Source organism: Eurosta solidaginis, chromosome 1, assembly GCF_040869045.1.
Source record: "Eurosta solidaginis isolate ZX-2024a chromosome 1, ASM4086904v1, whole genome shotgun sequence".
Classification (NCBI taxonomy): Eukaryota; Metazoa; Arthropoda; class Insecta; order Diptera; family Tephritidae; genus Eurosta; species Eurosta solidaginis.
The window spans coordinates 319,640,586-319,658,156 of record NC_090319.1 but is presented as its reverse complement, the minus strand read 5'-3'; the positions used below and the strand labels follow the sequence as shown (position 1 = coordinate 319,658,156).

At 34.2% G+C, this 17,571-nt stretch overlaps 1 protein-coding gene across 5 annotated transcripts in view; it reads right to left on the bottom strand.

Annotated features, from left to right (window-relative positions):
- Window positions 1–10,460: 10,460 nt before the first annotated feature.
- The window catches only part of MTA1-like (metastasis associated 1-like), an 81,075-nt gene continuing 73,964 nt past the window's right edge, over window positions 10,461–17,571 (bottom strand). For 4 of the 5 annotated variants that reach the window (XM_067761757.1, XM_067761758.1, XM_067761759.1 and 1 more), the window contains 4 exons: window positions 15,761–16,348; window positions 14,566–14,693; window positions 14,378–14,493; window positions 10,461–12,861 (listed from right to left, as the gene is read on the bottom strand). In XM_067761757.1, coding sequence (XP_067617858.1) covers window positions 12,693–12,861; window positions 14,378–14,493; window positions 14,566–14,693; window positions 15,761–16,348 — 1,001 coding nt within the window. In that variant the 3' untranslated portion in view covers window positions 10,461–12,692. The remainder of the gene's footprint in view (window positions 12,862–14,377; window positions 14,494–14,565; window positions 14,694–15,760; window positions 16,349–17,571) is intronic. The other variant, XR_010949013.1, reaches the window with a different exon arrangement.

Sequence of the window (17,571 nt, the reverse complement as noted above, 5' to 3'; positions counted from 1 at the left end):
CGGGGAGCAACCTTATCACTACAACAACAACAACAACAACAACAACAAGTACCTAAAAGTTTTTGCATTTGATTTATCATAATAATGATTTTGGTATTAATGCAGAGTGGCACTTTTTCGCTGCGTCCCACGGCAAACGTGCTTGTGATGGAATAGGGGGTACCGTCAAGAGACATGCGTATTTCAAAAGTTTGCAAAAAGATACAGATTTCTTACTAACATCTCCTGAGAGACTGTTTCAGTGGGCAAAGCAATTTTTCAAAAAAATTCATTTTCATCTCTGCACCAACGAAGAGCATGAAAAGCATAGAGAATTCTTGAAATCACGATTCTTGAGTGCAAAAACGATAAAACAGACACGTTCGTTTCATTGTTACCAGCCTTTAGGAAACAAGTTATTGTGCAGAATACCTTCTGCTCACGAAAAAGCAGCTACGATAACTTACACGTTAAAGGGATTTTTCTGTATCGACGTTCGGTGAAACAGCACACATTCTTTTCGAAAATTGTAAAATTTTTTTCAAATACTGAAATAAACAAGATTAAGTGTTAAGATCAGTGACTTTTGCTGAAAAATAAAAAAAATTTTGCCAGCTCCTAATGACAGATAATAATGATGATATTGATAGTTTTTAGTCACGATGACTCAGCGCGCGAGAGTCAAAACGTGCTCGTCTAGCGCTGAAGGTAGGAGCGCGGCCACAAAAACATGTATAACTTTTGACCTAACGCAAAATAATGACTTTTTTTCACCAAAATTTTTTTAAGGGATTGTAGAATTTAATGAAATGTGTTAAAATTTTCACGCAGGCGGAGAAGTTTTATTAATTTTTAATTATTTAAAACTTTTTTAGCAAAATAATAATTTGTTATAAAAATCAATTTTTTTATGGCAAAGTATATTAATTGAAGAAAATTTTGATGTAGAAGACGTTGAGTTTCGATAAACCGTTCACGAGTTATTAATTTTTCAAAAACGCTAACTGTTAATAACTAATGTAAAAAAAACTTTTTTTTCAAAAATATTTTGTGGGATCGTCTTTACCTCCAAACCGATTAAAAACCGTATTAATTAATGAAAACTGAGACAATCGATTTTAAAGTGGCCCACTTGAGAAAATTCGACCCCTATAATTTGTATTAAATTTATTTTGATTTTTTCTTGATTTTCTATATATTGCCTTAACTTGTTGTTGTTTTGCATCTTATATTGTAGCTGTGTTTTTAAGATTTGATTATTTTATGAGCATACATTTTACAAAACCTTTATTTTTCTTAACATTTTTTTTTTTTTGCTTATAATTTGTTTCTAATCCAAAAAGTTTAATTAACAATTTTGAGGCATAAGGCATTTAACCACCTCATACATATTTATGCTTATGTATGTATGTACTATGTAGTTATAAATTGTGAGATTTTGAAATTGGTCAAATCGCCTTCAAGTACGTATTTTTGGTCAATCATATATCGAAAAGGTAATTGATTTGCATGTATGTATATATGGATCTATTTACATATATTACATATATATGTATGTAAATATGTTGCATACGGCATTTTAAATAATTAGTATTGCGTGTTTAATATGTATGAATTTTAATTGTTTATTTTTATTATTAAATAAATTTGATGTTTATGTAAGTTGTCTGGTTTTCTACTGTTTGCTATTTATGGATATTAATTTTATTCAGTTCTGCAGTTTTACAACATATATAAATCACATATAGGAAGTTGTAGAGATTTTTTTTATTTAAATATGAAGATTTCGAACAACATTTATAATGCTAAGACAAAACAAGAAAGTAAAAAAAAAAACGCAAAAATACAAAACATATTTAAAAAATTAGTGAGAATTGCGTGTTTAATATGTATGAATTTTAATTGTTTATTTTTATTATTAAATAAATTTGATGTTTATGTAAGTTGTCTGGTTTTCTACTGTTTGCTATTTATGGATATTAATTTTATTCAGTTCTGCAGTTTTACAACATATATAAATCACATATAGGAAGTTGTAGAGATTTTTTTTATTTAAATATGAAGATTTCGAACAACATTTATAATGCTAAGACAAAACAAGAAAGTAAAAAAAAAAACGCAAAAATACAAAACATATTTAAAAAATTAGTGAGAAAATGAGATACTTTTATGCTTATAGTAGAGCGGGTCAAATTTTTTTTCCTTCAGGAGTATAGCAAAAACGTAATCCACAGATGATTCTAAGAAAAATTGCTGAAGACACCATAGCTCTAAGTCCGATTTCTCGAGGTCCCGATTTTTGCATATGAATGTAGGGTTTGGCCAAAAAATGTTCATAGCTTCTGATAGAATTATAGGAAAAATATCATACTGCGCTTACTTTAAAGGTATTTTACGTATATTTCAGCATCTGTATTAATATCTATAGTGTTTTTGAATTTTAGTAGAGATATAAGGCTTAAATTATGAGAAATTATCCTAAAATGAACTTTTAACTATACTATATTAGAAAACATTTTTTGCTTATTACTTGAAAATATAGGTTTTTTTTTTTAATTTTTTTCTACTAAAACGAATTAGAAAAAAGAAGAACTGTCTGAATGAAAGTTGTTGGAAATGTTCTGAACTTATTTTAGATGTAAAGAAAAAAAATTTCCATAAGAAATTTGTTAAAAATGATAATATTTTAGTTAAAAGTTCATTTTAGGCTAATTTCTCCTAATTTAAGTCTGATATCTCTACTAAAATTCAAAAACACTATAGATATTAATACAGATGCTGAAATGTATGTAAAATATGTACCTTTAAAGTAAGCCCAGTATGATATTTTTCCTATAATTGTATCAGAAGCTATGAAGATTTTTTGGCCAAACCCTACATTCATATGGCAAAATATCTATTTTGTAAAAGTCGGGGACTAGAAATCGGACTTGGAGCTATAGTGTTTTCAGCAATTTTTCTTAGAATCAGCTGTAGATTACGTTTTTGCTATACTACTGATGGAAAAAAATCCACCCATACAATTTGACCCGCTCTAGCTTATAGCCACTAAAAACAAATTTGCCTGTGATAAATATATTGTTGCAGTGTACAATAGGAAAATTAATCTCCTATCAAATAAAGCGTAAGAATAAAATAATTTTCCGAAACTGGCGTGCCAAAATATTTCATATTGGAGGGATGAGGGCAAGCATCTTTCTTTTTTAATAGTCTAATGTTTATGCAAGTTGTACATCTGTATGTAGCTCATAAACGTTATCTTTTAACAATTAAATAAAATAAATAACAAAACAAAAAAACCGTCATACGCCCGGTTTTCCGTGCGCGTTTAAACTACAGCTGAGCTTGGCTTGAATTTAACCTTGTCGTTTTGATACCTAGACTCAATGTTTCACTGCGAATTTTAAATGCTCATAAAATGAATCTCAATCTTACCCTATTATTACGCCCATTTACATACAATTTTACTGCTCATTACAGTTAAAGGAGTCAAATGGATCGCACGAAACCTTGAAATCGCAGTCTCAGACCGACAGTTGCTGCGTTGATGGTACACAACGTTCTTTCAGCGTGATTCGGGACAGGATTGGAAACACGTTCTTTCCAACCTTCTAATAATACTTGAGCTGTGCTGATCGGAATCTTCATGCATTCCGACAGCGTCATAAATGAAAATATATGTTCAAAATTGTGTTGGCTTATGCGATTATGAGGATTGGAAACGCGTCCTTTCCAACCTCCCTTAAAAGAGAGACTCCCAGACTCGTCCGTTTGTCATGCTAGTAAAATATGCTGATAGGAATCACATGGCATTCCGCCAGCATATTAATAGAACTAAGTGATTTTAACAATGAATCGTATTTAGTAGTTTAAGTTTTGGGCCTAAACAGCCATAATAATAAATAAATTAAATTAAAAAGAGCAGGTTTAAACTTTAGTTAACATAAACTCGCACTTAGCCTAACACATGTCAACAAAAAGAAAACAAGCTTTAAAAAAGTACACATATTCAATATCCTAAAGTGTAGAGATGTGAAATGCATTCATTTGCGAATATTTAGTCTGGGCCCGTATTACGTTTTACGATCAATGGCTGAAAGCCATTATTACTAAAAGAACGATAACTATGCAATTGTGGAGCTTTTATAAACAATGTATATTGGAACGATTTTCCGTCATCCCTTGTCAAATTTGGTTTCGAGACAAACCGGTTTCGGCGTTGTGCCATCTCTCCGAGAACGAAAATCGACAGTGATGATGGCACAACGCCGAAAGCGGTATGTATTGTGAATTCATACAAGTGAAAAATCTTTCTATTCCTCCATTGCTTTTTCCGCTTCTATGTACCGGAGCGACTCGGGATTTTTCCCGGCCAAGGGCTATCATTTCAGCGTAACCCCACTTAATATTGCTACAACGACAAAAATAACACTTTCACCACGCCAAAAATTTGCAACAATTTTGCACAGATAATAAACTAATTGGAGCTTCGGAGAAAACAATTGGCAATTTGTAGCTGATTAGCTGCACACAAAATCTTATAACTTTAAACGAGCAATTCTTGTATATTTGTATAGCCGAACGATCTCGGGAACGGCTCAACCGATTTAAATGAAATTTGGCACAGAGGTAATGTACCACCTTCTAAGATTTTCTACCTAGGTGTTGCCACTCAGAATGTTTCACAAGGTTGCCACCTACTCGAAATTAAAAAAAAATTGCTTGAGATATGCCGATATGGGTATCAAACGAAAGGTATTTCACTCCGCATTACAACAGGGCATTTTTGGTTAGGGTTGCCATTTAGGGTTGCTACCTATTCGAAATAAAAAAAATTGCATGAGATATGCCGATATGGGTATCAAACGAAAGGTATTTCACTCCGCATTACAATAGGGACATTTTTGAGTAGGGTTGCCATTTAGGGTTACCACCTATTCGAAATTTAAAAAAAAATGCATGAGATATGCCGATATGGATATCAAACGAAAGGTATTTCACTCCGCATTGCAATAGGGACATTTTTGAGCAGGGTTGCCATTTAGGGTTGCCACCTATTCGAAATTTAAAAAAATGCATGAGATATGACGATATGGGTATAACGGGAAAGGTGTTTCACTCCGCATTACAGTAGGGACATTTTTGAGGATTGCCATTTAGCGTTGCCACCTATTCGAAATTAAAAAAAAAATTGCATGAGATATGACGATATGGGTATAAAGCGAAAGGTATTTCACCCCGCATTACAATAGGGACATTTTTGAGTAGGGTTGCCATTTAGGGTTACCACCTATTCGAAATTAAAAAAAAATTGCATGAGATATGCCGATATGGGTATCAAACGAAAGGTATTTCACTCTACATTACAATAGGGACATTTTTGAGTAGGGTTGCCATTTAGGGTTGGGGTAGTTAGACGCAATAGTACTCTACCTACTCATATTTTATTAAAACTTTAAAGGAGAACATTAAAGTTAAAAATCTTCGTAAAAAAATCTTACACATGATTCGACTTAAATTTCTTAATTTCACACACGCTAATAAAATTGAAATGCAATATCAAAGCACCGTGGCAAATTCTAACAAAATATATTTAAATGCATTTCTTTAGCAAATATGAAATGAATAATTGCAACTTCTCACAGATTACTATTAGAAAGATTTCTCACCATAACAAAAAGATATCTCACCATAATAATTTGCTACCGTTGAATACTAGAGGTATATGTTCAATTTGAAAACGACATCTAACAATTTAACTACTTACCAACAGATGGCACTTAGGGAAGTAAGTTGACATTTAATTAAACTAACTGATAGTTGTCATTCGTGAAATTTACAAATATTTTGGAATGTAATAAAATTGTGAGACTTTCATAGTGTAAAATTAAAAAAATGTTTGAAATTAATAATTCGGCGCATGAAGATACTCGAGAAACGTTTCTAGCAGAACGAAAGGTTGCCGAGCAAAGCTCGGTCGCCCAGGTACTATAAAAATAAATACAAGACGCGATATACCTACGAGAGGATATAGGCTTGGTGCTACTTTTTAATTTTTCTTACAAATCGGCTGGGAGGGATCTTTATAATTTAAACCGACTCCGAATGCTCTAATTAGCTAAATTTTTGCTGAGAAGCTTTACATGGCATAAATACACTCGACGTGCACGCTGCGACACCACGACGACCGCCGTTAAACTAAATTTAGGTATTAAATACAGACAGTGGAAGTTGACTAATTTTACTATAGTGAATGAGTCCTACTAGAGTCTGCGATCGATTTGTTTTTATTAATTTTCGAGCCTGCATATCTTTATTTTTCTTTCGCCTCTGCATCAGGCCGCTTGGGCGTATCAGGATTTTTAGAATTTCACCTCGTTTGTGCTTCCTCAATAATGGCCAAACTGACTGATATGGAGTTCAGACCGTTTACCTATTTAGGTTAAATATAAATCTGCATATTAAAATATATTCTAAACATTTTTTCATTAGTTCAAAAATGCAGCACGAAAATTTCCGGTTTTTTTGTTTTGTTTTTTACTGTTTTTTTTTTTCTTTTCATTAACAATTTAGTATTTTAGGCAGGGGCGGAAACTGTTATTCCTTTTATAGTATAATTCCTTGCAAAACTATTAATTTTGGACTTTTAATATATTTGGACCAAGATAAAAATTATTTTCGAATTTTTATTACCTGAGTCCGATAGAACTAGTTAAACTCGGACTTTTAAATATAAAAGTCCGGAAATAAAGGTTAAAATCCGGACTTTTATTTTTTAAAGCCAACATTTTTTTTAATTCGGATAAGCCGTTTCTTTGTTATCAAGCCGGACTTTTATTTTGGCCTTAAAAAATAAAAATTTTAATTCGGATAAGCCGTTTCTTTGTTATAAAGCCGGAATTTTATTTTGGCCTTAAAAAATATATAAAAAAATTTTAATTCGGATAAGCCGTTTCTTTGTTATCAAGCCGAACTTTTATTTTGGCCTTAAACAAAATTTTTTTTTATTCGGATAAGCCGTTTCTTTGTTATCAAGCCGGACTTTTATTTTGGCCTTAAAAAATAAAAATAAAATTTTACCTCGGATAAGCCGTTTCTTTGTTATAAAGCCGGACTTTTATTTTGACCTTAAAAAAAAAATTGTAATTCACATAAGCCGTTTCTTTGTTATAAAGCCGGACTTTTATTTTGGGTTTAAAAAATAAAAATAAAATTTTTAATTCGGATGAACAGTTTCTTTGTTATCAAGCCGGACTTTTATTTTGGCCTTAAAAATAAAATTACGCATTTAACTTTTATTTTTAAAGTCCGAGTTTAACTAGTTCTATCGGACTCAAAAAATAAAAATACAGATTTTACTTTTATATGTGGACTTTTATGGAAAAAGTTCGAAAAATAAAAAGGATGCATGAGGTGACATGATATTGCTATACGCATACCTGGGAACTCAGACATTTTCATCTAGGACAATTTTTATTTTCCGTCCCTGATTTTAGGCAAGTTTTCACTTATATTAAAAAAGAAGCAAAAGGCTTGCATAAAACAAAGACAATCTAGAATTTAAACATAGGCGCTCATCGGTTTATGCCTCCAATTGATACAGAAAATACAGCACACGTTATATACACACAATTGCGGTATTAAAATGGCACTAAAATTTCAAAAGGTATTCCTTTTAACTAACGTCTATTTGCTCCATTTACATCGCTTTCACTTTAAATTTAGAAAGCCGTATCTCATATTAAGAAATCAAAGCAAAAAAAATACATTTAAAGCGAATTAAGCACCAATTCGCCGTACAGAATATCAAATCGAAACGAAGTTTGATTGCGTTATATCGTTTTACAGATATTACGAGTTCAAAGATTTTGTTAGAAGAATGGCATGAACATGCAGTCAGATGGTGTGGCATCACCTTATACTGAATTCGCCAGAATTCGATTAAGTTAAAGCTTAAGCTTAAGTTAAAGCTCAAGCTACAAAAAAGGTTCATAAAAACTTCGCTAGGGATATTTTAAAAGAAAACTTCAAGAGTTGCAGTTATAGACGTCCCAATTCGTTTGGGAGAAATCAAAATGAGACAGTAGTTGAGAAGAGAGAAGACAGACTTAAGGCTCACTAACGAGGCACTGTCATCTGGCGTCACATGCTTATAAGTTAGGCCTCGCCAGTGTAGCAGCAGGTGTAGGAGGTGTGAGCTGCAGGAAGAAACGGTTGACCACGTTTTCTGTTTCTGTCCTTTCTTCGGTCAAGGCTCCAGCTATTTGGGGCGGCAGAATTGCCAGATTTCGAGGCAGGCTAGGTCCTGAAAACGTCTAGTATTTGCCAAAAGGACGTAGTTATTCTATAACATAAGTCCTGGCATCTAATTGGGGTTTTCCGTTTAATTGTCAAGCAAATTCTGGTAACACTTAGAACACATTCAGTCTATGTGAGGTATTTTTTGGCTGTCCAATTCAACCTAACCTAACCTACTAACACTTTAGCCCGCCACCGTTAATACTACGGTAATTATTTTGTCCGGAAAGTATTGATGCTTCGGGAAATACGTGAGAAAATAGTGAAAGCATTTTTTTTGCTAATCAAGGTGCGCCATGTTAACCTTTTTATAAAGGGCCAACATCTCTTTGAACACTACAGAATTTAAACTCTTTAACTTTTGTATACGCTTCATCCAAGACCCCCTGAGCGAGACACAACACTTTTGGGTGCAAATAAAATAGAACGTAGGCGAGGTGTGTTACGAGGATTGCTATTTATATTTTGAGCCTTGGCAACACTAATTGTTTGCCGGCGCCATCTGACGTTTTTAAGCATAACCTTCTTCAGAAAATTTTGACATTTGAACACAACTTGTGTTGTTTACAGTAACTTAAAAATTGTATTTCAGCGAAAAATTGGAATTAACTCGTGAAAATTTTTGTGCGATGATTTTTTACGACTTGGATTACCAAGACAGGAGTACTCCTTTGCCACTGTGAAACGCTGGTATAACGAATTCCATCGTGGCCACCGTTCGCTCAGGAACGAAAGTCGTGAAGGTAGTCCAAAATCAGTTGTTGTGCAACAAAACATTGACGCTGTGCGCGAACCTATATTGCAAGATAGTCATACGAGTTATCGTGAGATTGGGGCATCCCTGGGCATTAACATGACGAGCATCAATAAGATATTGCATGAACATTTAGCTGTGAGAAAAATTTGTTCGCGTTGGATCCCGCATAATTTGACAAAAGCTCAAAAATATGCTCGTGTCAATTGGTGCAAGGAAATGCTCAAGAAATACTATCGCGGTGCATCAAAAGCTTTATATAAAATCTAAACAGGTGACGAATCTTGGATCTATGGGTATAAGCCCGAAACAAAACAGCAATCCACTGTATGGGTCGTCTTCCAAGATGAGCCAAATCCGACAAAAGTGATTCGTGCGTGAAGCACTTCGAAGCAAATAATCGCCTGTTTCTTCGGAATAACTGGACTTGTGGCTACGGTGCCATTAGAGCAACGAAGAACGGTGAATTCCGAATGGTACACAACCATTTGTTTGCCACTAGTGCTTGTTGAAATACGGAAGAAGAAGCGGCAACGAAGTATCATTCTTCATCATGACAATGCCAGCTCTCACACATCTGCTGAAACAACCGTCTATTTGACTGGCCAAAACGTCGAATTAATGAGTCACCCTCCGTACAGCACTGATTTGTGCCAAATGACTTCTTTTTATTTCCGCAAATCAAGAATAAATTGCGTGGCCAAAGTTTTTCGGCGCCTGAAGAAAGAAACGGTTGATGCATTCAAAAACCATGTTTTGGAGATACCTCAATCGGAGTAGAAAAAGTGCTACGAAAATTGTTTTGAACGCATGCAGAAGTGTATTGATTATCATGGAGAATACTTCGAAAAACAATAAAGCCATTTTCGATAATAAATTACTGTCTTTTTATTATTAGGCTCAAAATATAATTAGCAACCCTCGTATATGCTTGTTCAAGATTTGTATTTAAAAAAATACCATTTTGAATTTTTGTTCTATTTTGTGAACCGCGTTGTGTGTGTATGTAATGGAAAGCAATTTTAATTTCGTTTGCTTTCTTTTATGTGTTTATGTCTGGTATTTTTGATAATATAATTTATCTTGTTTCTTAATTAAATTTTTTTTTAGTATTTCGTGTTTAATTTTTTTTTAATTTTTTTATTTAATTTAAAAGTTTTAGTTTAATTTGTTTTTACTTAAGAATAACTTTTTTTTACATTGAACTCTATGTTTCAATATTAAAAAAAAATATTTTAATATTAACTTTAAGTATTTTTCATTAGCAAATAAAATTATTTTAAAAAATCCGAAAAAAATACGCATCACATTATCTTATATCGTGACCCTTTTAAAGTTTATCATTACAATTATACATACAATAAAAAATTTAACGCTTAGCATGAAATGAACATTGTTTACTTATTTTAACTACGAATAATGAATGAAAATTTTACAAAATAAAAAACGAAGGCATTGACACTGCATGTTACGTGTTAAACTTAGGGCAAACAAAAACAAAAGTATTGTAATTATAATTATAATAATAAAAGGCAAATTGTTTGGAGAGAACACTACATACATACATATTTAGCGCAGGAAAGTGCAATCAACAGGCCGCTTATTCCAAAAAAAAAAAAAAAAACAAAAAAAAAAGAAAGACATACGCAATAGATAACGCTTTTAGAAAAGCTTATAAAGATCAGAATACATGAATGGAAGCCAACAAACTTGCGTACATTAAAATAATTTACAAAAATATATAGTATGTTGGTATGTTAATAACATTACGACTATGGCTGTAATTGAGAGTTTAACTTTAAGCTAAGACTAAACCATATTTTCATTTGTTTTGTGTTTGTCAACATATACATCCATAGTTCATATACATTTTACGTGCCTATCTATTGTATATGTTGCAATGATAATTAAGCTTAAATGACATTTTTTCATTGCAATTATTTATATTAATTGAATATATATGCACACACTGATATATATATATTACGGCTGGGACTATCCGGATATCCATACGGATATCCTTTGACACGGATAAAATCCGGACGGCATGGATATCCGGTTAATATTCGTTTGTGAAACTATCCGGGTATCCGGATTTATGAATATCCGGTTAATAACCGTATTTTTGGATATCCAAAGCAACAAATTGATGTACCATATACATACCTATGTTTATTTAACATTATTAACAAAAACAAAATTGTTCTATAGTGGTTATTATTTGTTCTTAAATTATTAACTTTGTATTTTATACTTTGAATTTTAAATATTTTATTATCGAATTACTTTTTGGTAAATGAAAATTTTTGAATACTTCAAAAAGAAAATTTTTGATTATATTTTATACTTAAAATAAATTACATAATATATTAAAAAAATAAATATTTAAATATTTGGTTAACAACCAAATATATTGGCGATTCTACCAACTGACCTACAATTACGAACTTTAAAACCTAGTTAATTTAATCAAAGAAAAGTTGTCGAAAATTATTAAATAAATGACACTATTGAAATTCTTGTGCATGTAATATATCTGTGCTTGTGTTCCTAATACATTTGTGTCTTTTTGAAGTATTCAAAAATTTTCATTTACCAAAAAGTAATTCGATAATAAAATACATATTTAAAATTCAAAATATAAAATACAAAGTTAATAATTTAACAAAAAATAATAACCACTATAGTTCATGTTCGTAAAATTGTAGCTTTTTAATTTTTGACGTTAATTTAATAATCTACAATCATATTTTGTGAATAATTTTTCGATGTTTGCTTCGTTCAATTCTGATATGCAGATATTCAACTTTTATATTCAAGTATCCGGACATACGGATACACGGATTTTCCATTTACGCATCCGGATATCTGAATTTTCCATTTATGAATCCGGATAGCCGGATTTTTTGCTTAGCTATTCGGTTATTCGAATATCCGGTTTATCCGGATAGTTGAAAAATCCGGATGCAGTTCACAGCCCTAAGATATATATATGTCTGAATATATATACGTATGTTTACATATATATGTATATTTTGTTTGAATTTTAAACACTATTAAAGTTGTAAATATGTAGCTGTATCGTTGTTGTCCATATTTTCTTCACATGCGCGAGTCTTAATTCATACATCAAACTATTTAGTCCACCGACTAAATTGTTCGACCATTGCGATCGCTCGCTACCTTTCTCTCCCTCTCTCTTTTGTTCTCCCACTTAGTCTTATATATATACACAGATCACTATCATCTATCGTCGGCAAAGCGGCTGTACTATGCGCAAGCGTAAAATAGTATATAAACTGCACCCTTCCGCATCTGAAATAGACAACCTTTTGTTCAAAAGTTGTCATTTCATTGAATACTACAAGAGCACCAGACTACATACATATTGCTAAAGCCTATGCATGATAAAGAAAATTATTTAATTGAGCAACGCATCCATAGTATACGGAAATGGTGGTGGGGTACGCTGTGGTGGCATAGTTTTGAATTGTTGTTGTTGCTTTTGCATTTTCTGTAGCTGCTGCTGTTGTTGTAGTGGTTTCTCGTAGCGACCCATAGACGTTTTTGTGGTTGTTATAGTTGTGGTGGCTGTAGTTGTAGATGTCACTATTGCACTAGGTGTTGTTGTGCTTGTTGTATTTGCTTCCGCTGACGACGGTCAGTCGAGTATAACAACTTGTGATTCCATTTGCCTGCTCATTGCCAACGCCGGCGCATTTACAACGTGAGCCATCTGGACTAATTGTTGTATTTTAATTGGCAATTCTCTCCAAGGTTTGCGCGCAATTCGTCGGAGATCGGCGGGGGAAAGCGTTTTGCGCCATTTTCTGCAATTAATTAATATTTTTGTAAATTTATTACGAATTTGAATTGTGGTTGAGTTATGTATTGTCAGCAGTGGGGTTTACGAGCGCTACCACTATCTAATTAAATCCTCTTAGTGGGGAAGGTCTTGCTTTGCTTTTCGTTTTTAATATAATACTGGTCTATAAATAAGTGAATTGGGGATTTGATGTTGTTGCTGTTGTAGCGATAAGGTTGCTCCCCGAAGGCTTTGGCGAGTGTTATCGATGTGATGGTCCTTTGCCGGATACAGATCCGGTACGCTCCGGTAACACAGCACCATTAAGGTGCTAGCCGGACCATCTCGGTAAAGATTTATATGGCCACATTAAACCTTCAGGCCATCCCTCCCTCCCAACCTCCAAGCTCCATGAGGAGCTAGGGGTCGCCAGATCCTCGTCTGTTAGTGAAACAGGGTTGCGCTACACAGCCCCTTGATTCTGGTATTTTAGTCGCCTCTTACGACAGGCATACCTACCGCGGGTATATTCTAACCCCCTAACCCACTGGGGTGGTAAAACCCTATGTTTCCCAGAAATTAGCTTGTAGCCGAAGATGATGCTAGACTTGGCTTCGCCCATAGAAAATAAACTTTTGTATAAATTGTACTTATAAAAAAATATTCCTTTTTTGTTAAGCTTACTGTTCAATAATTAAACGAACGGTTATAGCAAAACATATAGCAGAGTGTTGAAAATGTTATATAGAACTTCGTTTATCTGAACTTGTACCCCTCCTCTGCTTTCAACTATGGGTGTCGATAGAAATACTTTTGCCCCAGCAGTTTAATGGGGCTTAGAATATACCCCGTAGGCAAGGCTGTCATAATAGACGACTAAAATCCACAAACATAGAAAGTTCGAGAGGGTCATAACAAATTGTTTACAAGATGGTTGGGCTAGAATGTTAATGTTGCTGGTTTCCAAATCAGTATTCGGCAAAGGACAATCATTATTGACAACCCATAGCCTACTGGGAGTGTCTTAATCGCTTCAAGGAGAAGAAGAGAGGAACGCTTTCTGCGCCGGAACGGCTTTAACCAATCGCATAACACGACTTTGCCAACGTAGCCTTTGGGATTTTTTTCGTTTCACTATGTTCACGTAAAGCTCATACATCTCGTCATAAAACCTCGTTCGGCATATGTCGTTAGCATTACGGACAGGGCCATAAATCTTGCAGAGAGAGTAGCACTTGTTGGCAAACACCTTGCCGTTTTGATTTCAGTCAGACGTAGTCCTTCTACAGTGACGTGGCTGACAAGGAGCGAAAGGGCCCGTTCATTCTTCGATGCCAGCACGTATTTTATTTTATCCATATTAGCCTTAATACCCATCGTTCCCGAGATGGTCGAGCTAGTTACCTTAATGGTGCTTTGTTACCGGAACGTACCGGATCTATATCCGGCAAAGGACCTTCAACATCGAAAACACTCCCCAAAGCCTTCTGGGTGTGTTTTTATCGTTACTACAACAACAAAAACATCTCTGATAAACTTACTTGCTGGTGTCTGTAGCTCGAAAATAGTAATCATCTGGTGCATCTACCCAACTTATAACCTGTTTGCGTCCATTGCCGGTACGCCCCATTTGTGCTAGCTTCGGTTTTCCATTCAGCTAAAAAAAAGGCGAAAAAACATTTAAACTTACAAAAATAATAAAAAAAAGTTAAATAAATTCATTAATTACATGATGTCTCGTCAAGGTATGACCGGCGGCAGCCATCATTGCTGCAAATTGTTCATTACTTGGACGATGTGATGGCATAGGATCTTTATTTGGACGCTTTGTTGGCGGATACACGGGATAGAGCATTCCTAAAATAACGTTAAAAACACGATAATAAAATAATAAAAGATTAATTACACAGGCCGACAAAATTTAACCAACATTCAGATCCAGAAACCAGACTATATATTTTCGAATAATTTTGATGCGATGAATCGAAATCTGCCCTCAAAATTGCTCTATCAGCTCTGGTTTTCGAGATATCCTAACCTAAAAGTGCAAAAAACACCGTTTTTGCCCATATTTGAGGTTATGTAGCCTTGCAGATGTTTTCTTTCACCAAAATAATAGGCTGGAATCTTTAAGTACAAGTCTTCTTCTTTCAAATTGCATTGAGTTTGCTCAAATATAATTTTTTTTGCTGAGATATCGCATTTTGAAATTTTCATGTTTTTAAATTTTCCTACACCTGAAAATCGATTAAGATAACATAGACATGATATAGTCGATTACTAGTTTTCTTGAATGGAGTCTTATTTTTCTTAAAATATGTGACTAAACTCGCTGTTCCCAAGGTTAGGTGGTTTTGCCTGCTTGTGGTGTGGTAGGGGTGGTTTCTAGGGGTTAGCGCTGTGTGTGATTTGGTACCCGAGGGTTAGATAGTGTAGGGGTGTGGTGAGTTAGCACACTTATGGTGTGAGACATAATTTTAAGAAAAACAAGACTCAATTCAAGAAAATTAGTAATCGACTATATGATGTCTATGTTATCTTAATCGATTTTCAGGTGTAGGAAAATTTAGAAACATGAAAATTTCAAAATGCGATATCCAAGCGAAAAAAATTAATATTTGAGTAAACTCAACGCCATTTGAAAGAAGAAGACTTGTACTTAACGATGCCAGCTTATTATTTTAGTGAAAGGAAACATCTGCAAGGCTACATAACCTCAAATATGGACAAAAACGGTGTTTTTCGTACTTTTAGGCTAGGATATCTCGAAAACCAGAGCTGATAGAGCAATTTTGAGGCTAGATTTCGATTCATCGCATCAAAATCATTCGAAAATATATAGTCCGGTTTCTGGGTCGAGATGCTGTCGGCCTGTTATTTAAAATATTTAAAATTGTATTACACAATGGACACTCAGTACTCACCATCCGCAGCTTCCTCGTTTCGTTCACGACCCCGTTTACGCCAACTATCATTACGTCGCGCTGCTGCACTGCCGCCAACAGTCACAATAGCTGGTGCTGGCGTTAAGTCTTTGGCAGCCCTTGACCGTTCTAATGTGGTTTTTGGTGCTGTTGTTATAGGTGTAGTGGTTGGTGTTGGTGGTGGCACCTTTGTTGCAGACACTGGCGGAATGACAGTCACCACAGCAGGTAATACTGCAGCAGCGACAGCAGTAGAATTTGGCGCAGAAACAACAACGGGTGTTGCAGTTACTATCGGCGCTGGTGCTGGTAAAATAGTTAAATCTTTCTCAACTTCCAATACTTTATTGGGTACACGATCATATAATAAGCTGCCATCTGGTGCCTTCGGCGGTTTGGGAAATGATACTACGTCGGGTTTTGGTATTTTATCCTTTGGTGTTAGCACTAACCATTCATGTGGTCCCTTACCAGGTGAACCTAAATGATTTGCAATTTTCGTAACACTGCCACGTTCACGCTTTTTCCTCTTCATCAGCAATATATTCTTGATATCGGTAGCAGTTTTGTCATTTATTCGATTTGTAACTATTTTGGTAAATTGAGATACGTAAATGTTTCTTAGTTAAATGTGAGCTTTCGAAAAAATTTAAGTGCGTGAAAAAAGTGAAACTTCATAGAAAAACGTTCAATAATCGAGAATTTTCTGTATGATTTGTGCTTACATTCCGAAAACAAAATATTCGAAAAATACTAAAAGTTATAAATTACACAGCTATACTAAAAAATTGCATGTGTTCCTAAGAAGATGTATACTGCTTCATATCTGCAGCCGGCTTATACGTGTGGTATCCCCCAACACTCCAAATCTTGAAAAATTAATTTCGTGAACTTCATGCTTGGTTACCAGCCATATTATTGTATATTTGTACTTTGTAACCATATGCGTGTGTATATGTGAATACTACTTCGGCTGATGATTACATGCATTTGTGAGTATTGTTTACGTACATACGAGTGGCTGCTTAGTATCGGCTTAGTGATGCTAATATTCGTCACAATACGGTTATAAGGGTCCATCAGAGATGTCGGCTTGGATGAGGTGCTGTGAAGTAGCTGAGGGCACAATAGACCAATGGTCGCAATGCGATCCTCAATTAATTATCTATCTATCTAAGGTTATAAGAAGTTTATTTATCTCTACAACAACGACACCAACCATCCGTTCTAAAAAAAGAACGGCTATGGATTGACGCTGTAATTTTTCGTACATACATCCCGCTATTATTTCAGGTCAGAACATGTACTGATTGATCAATGCAATGGACGTACATATACGCATTGCGATACTTCGTTGTCCAACTGCGGTTTTCCAAAATTCTAGCTTGCAGACCGAAAAGTGCGGGACATGTGCTCATTACGTACTGCACAGTTTCAGAGATGGCATTTAACAGTTAGCAGTTCGAAAAAGTCATTCGGTTTACCAATAATTACCAATAACAAGTTATATCCAAGAATAAAAAAGGACTTTCTCATTGTGATGAAATGTTTTTTTTTTTTTTTTTTTTTGTTGAGTTTTTTCGGTTTTTTAAGTGATTTATTTTAATTTTCAAATGTTTTCTCACTAATACAGAGGTCGTTGAATGTGGCGTATCGTCTGCTCTGTCATAAGTAACATAATGTGAACTTAACATTATGTTATTTTTAGGGTCTGCAATATGTTATTCCTCAAAAATTTTAACCAAAAAAACCATACTAGGTCGTAATCGTATATTTTTGGAGTCATGCAGGGATTATTACCAGGACCATTT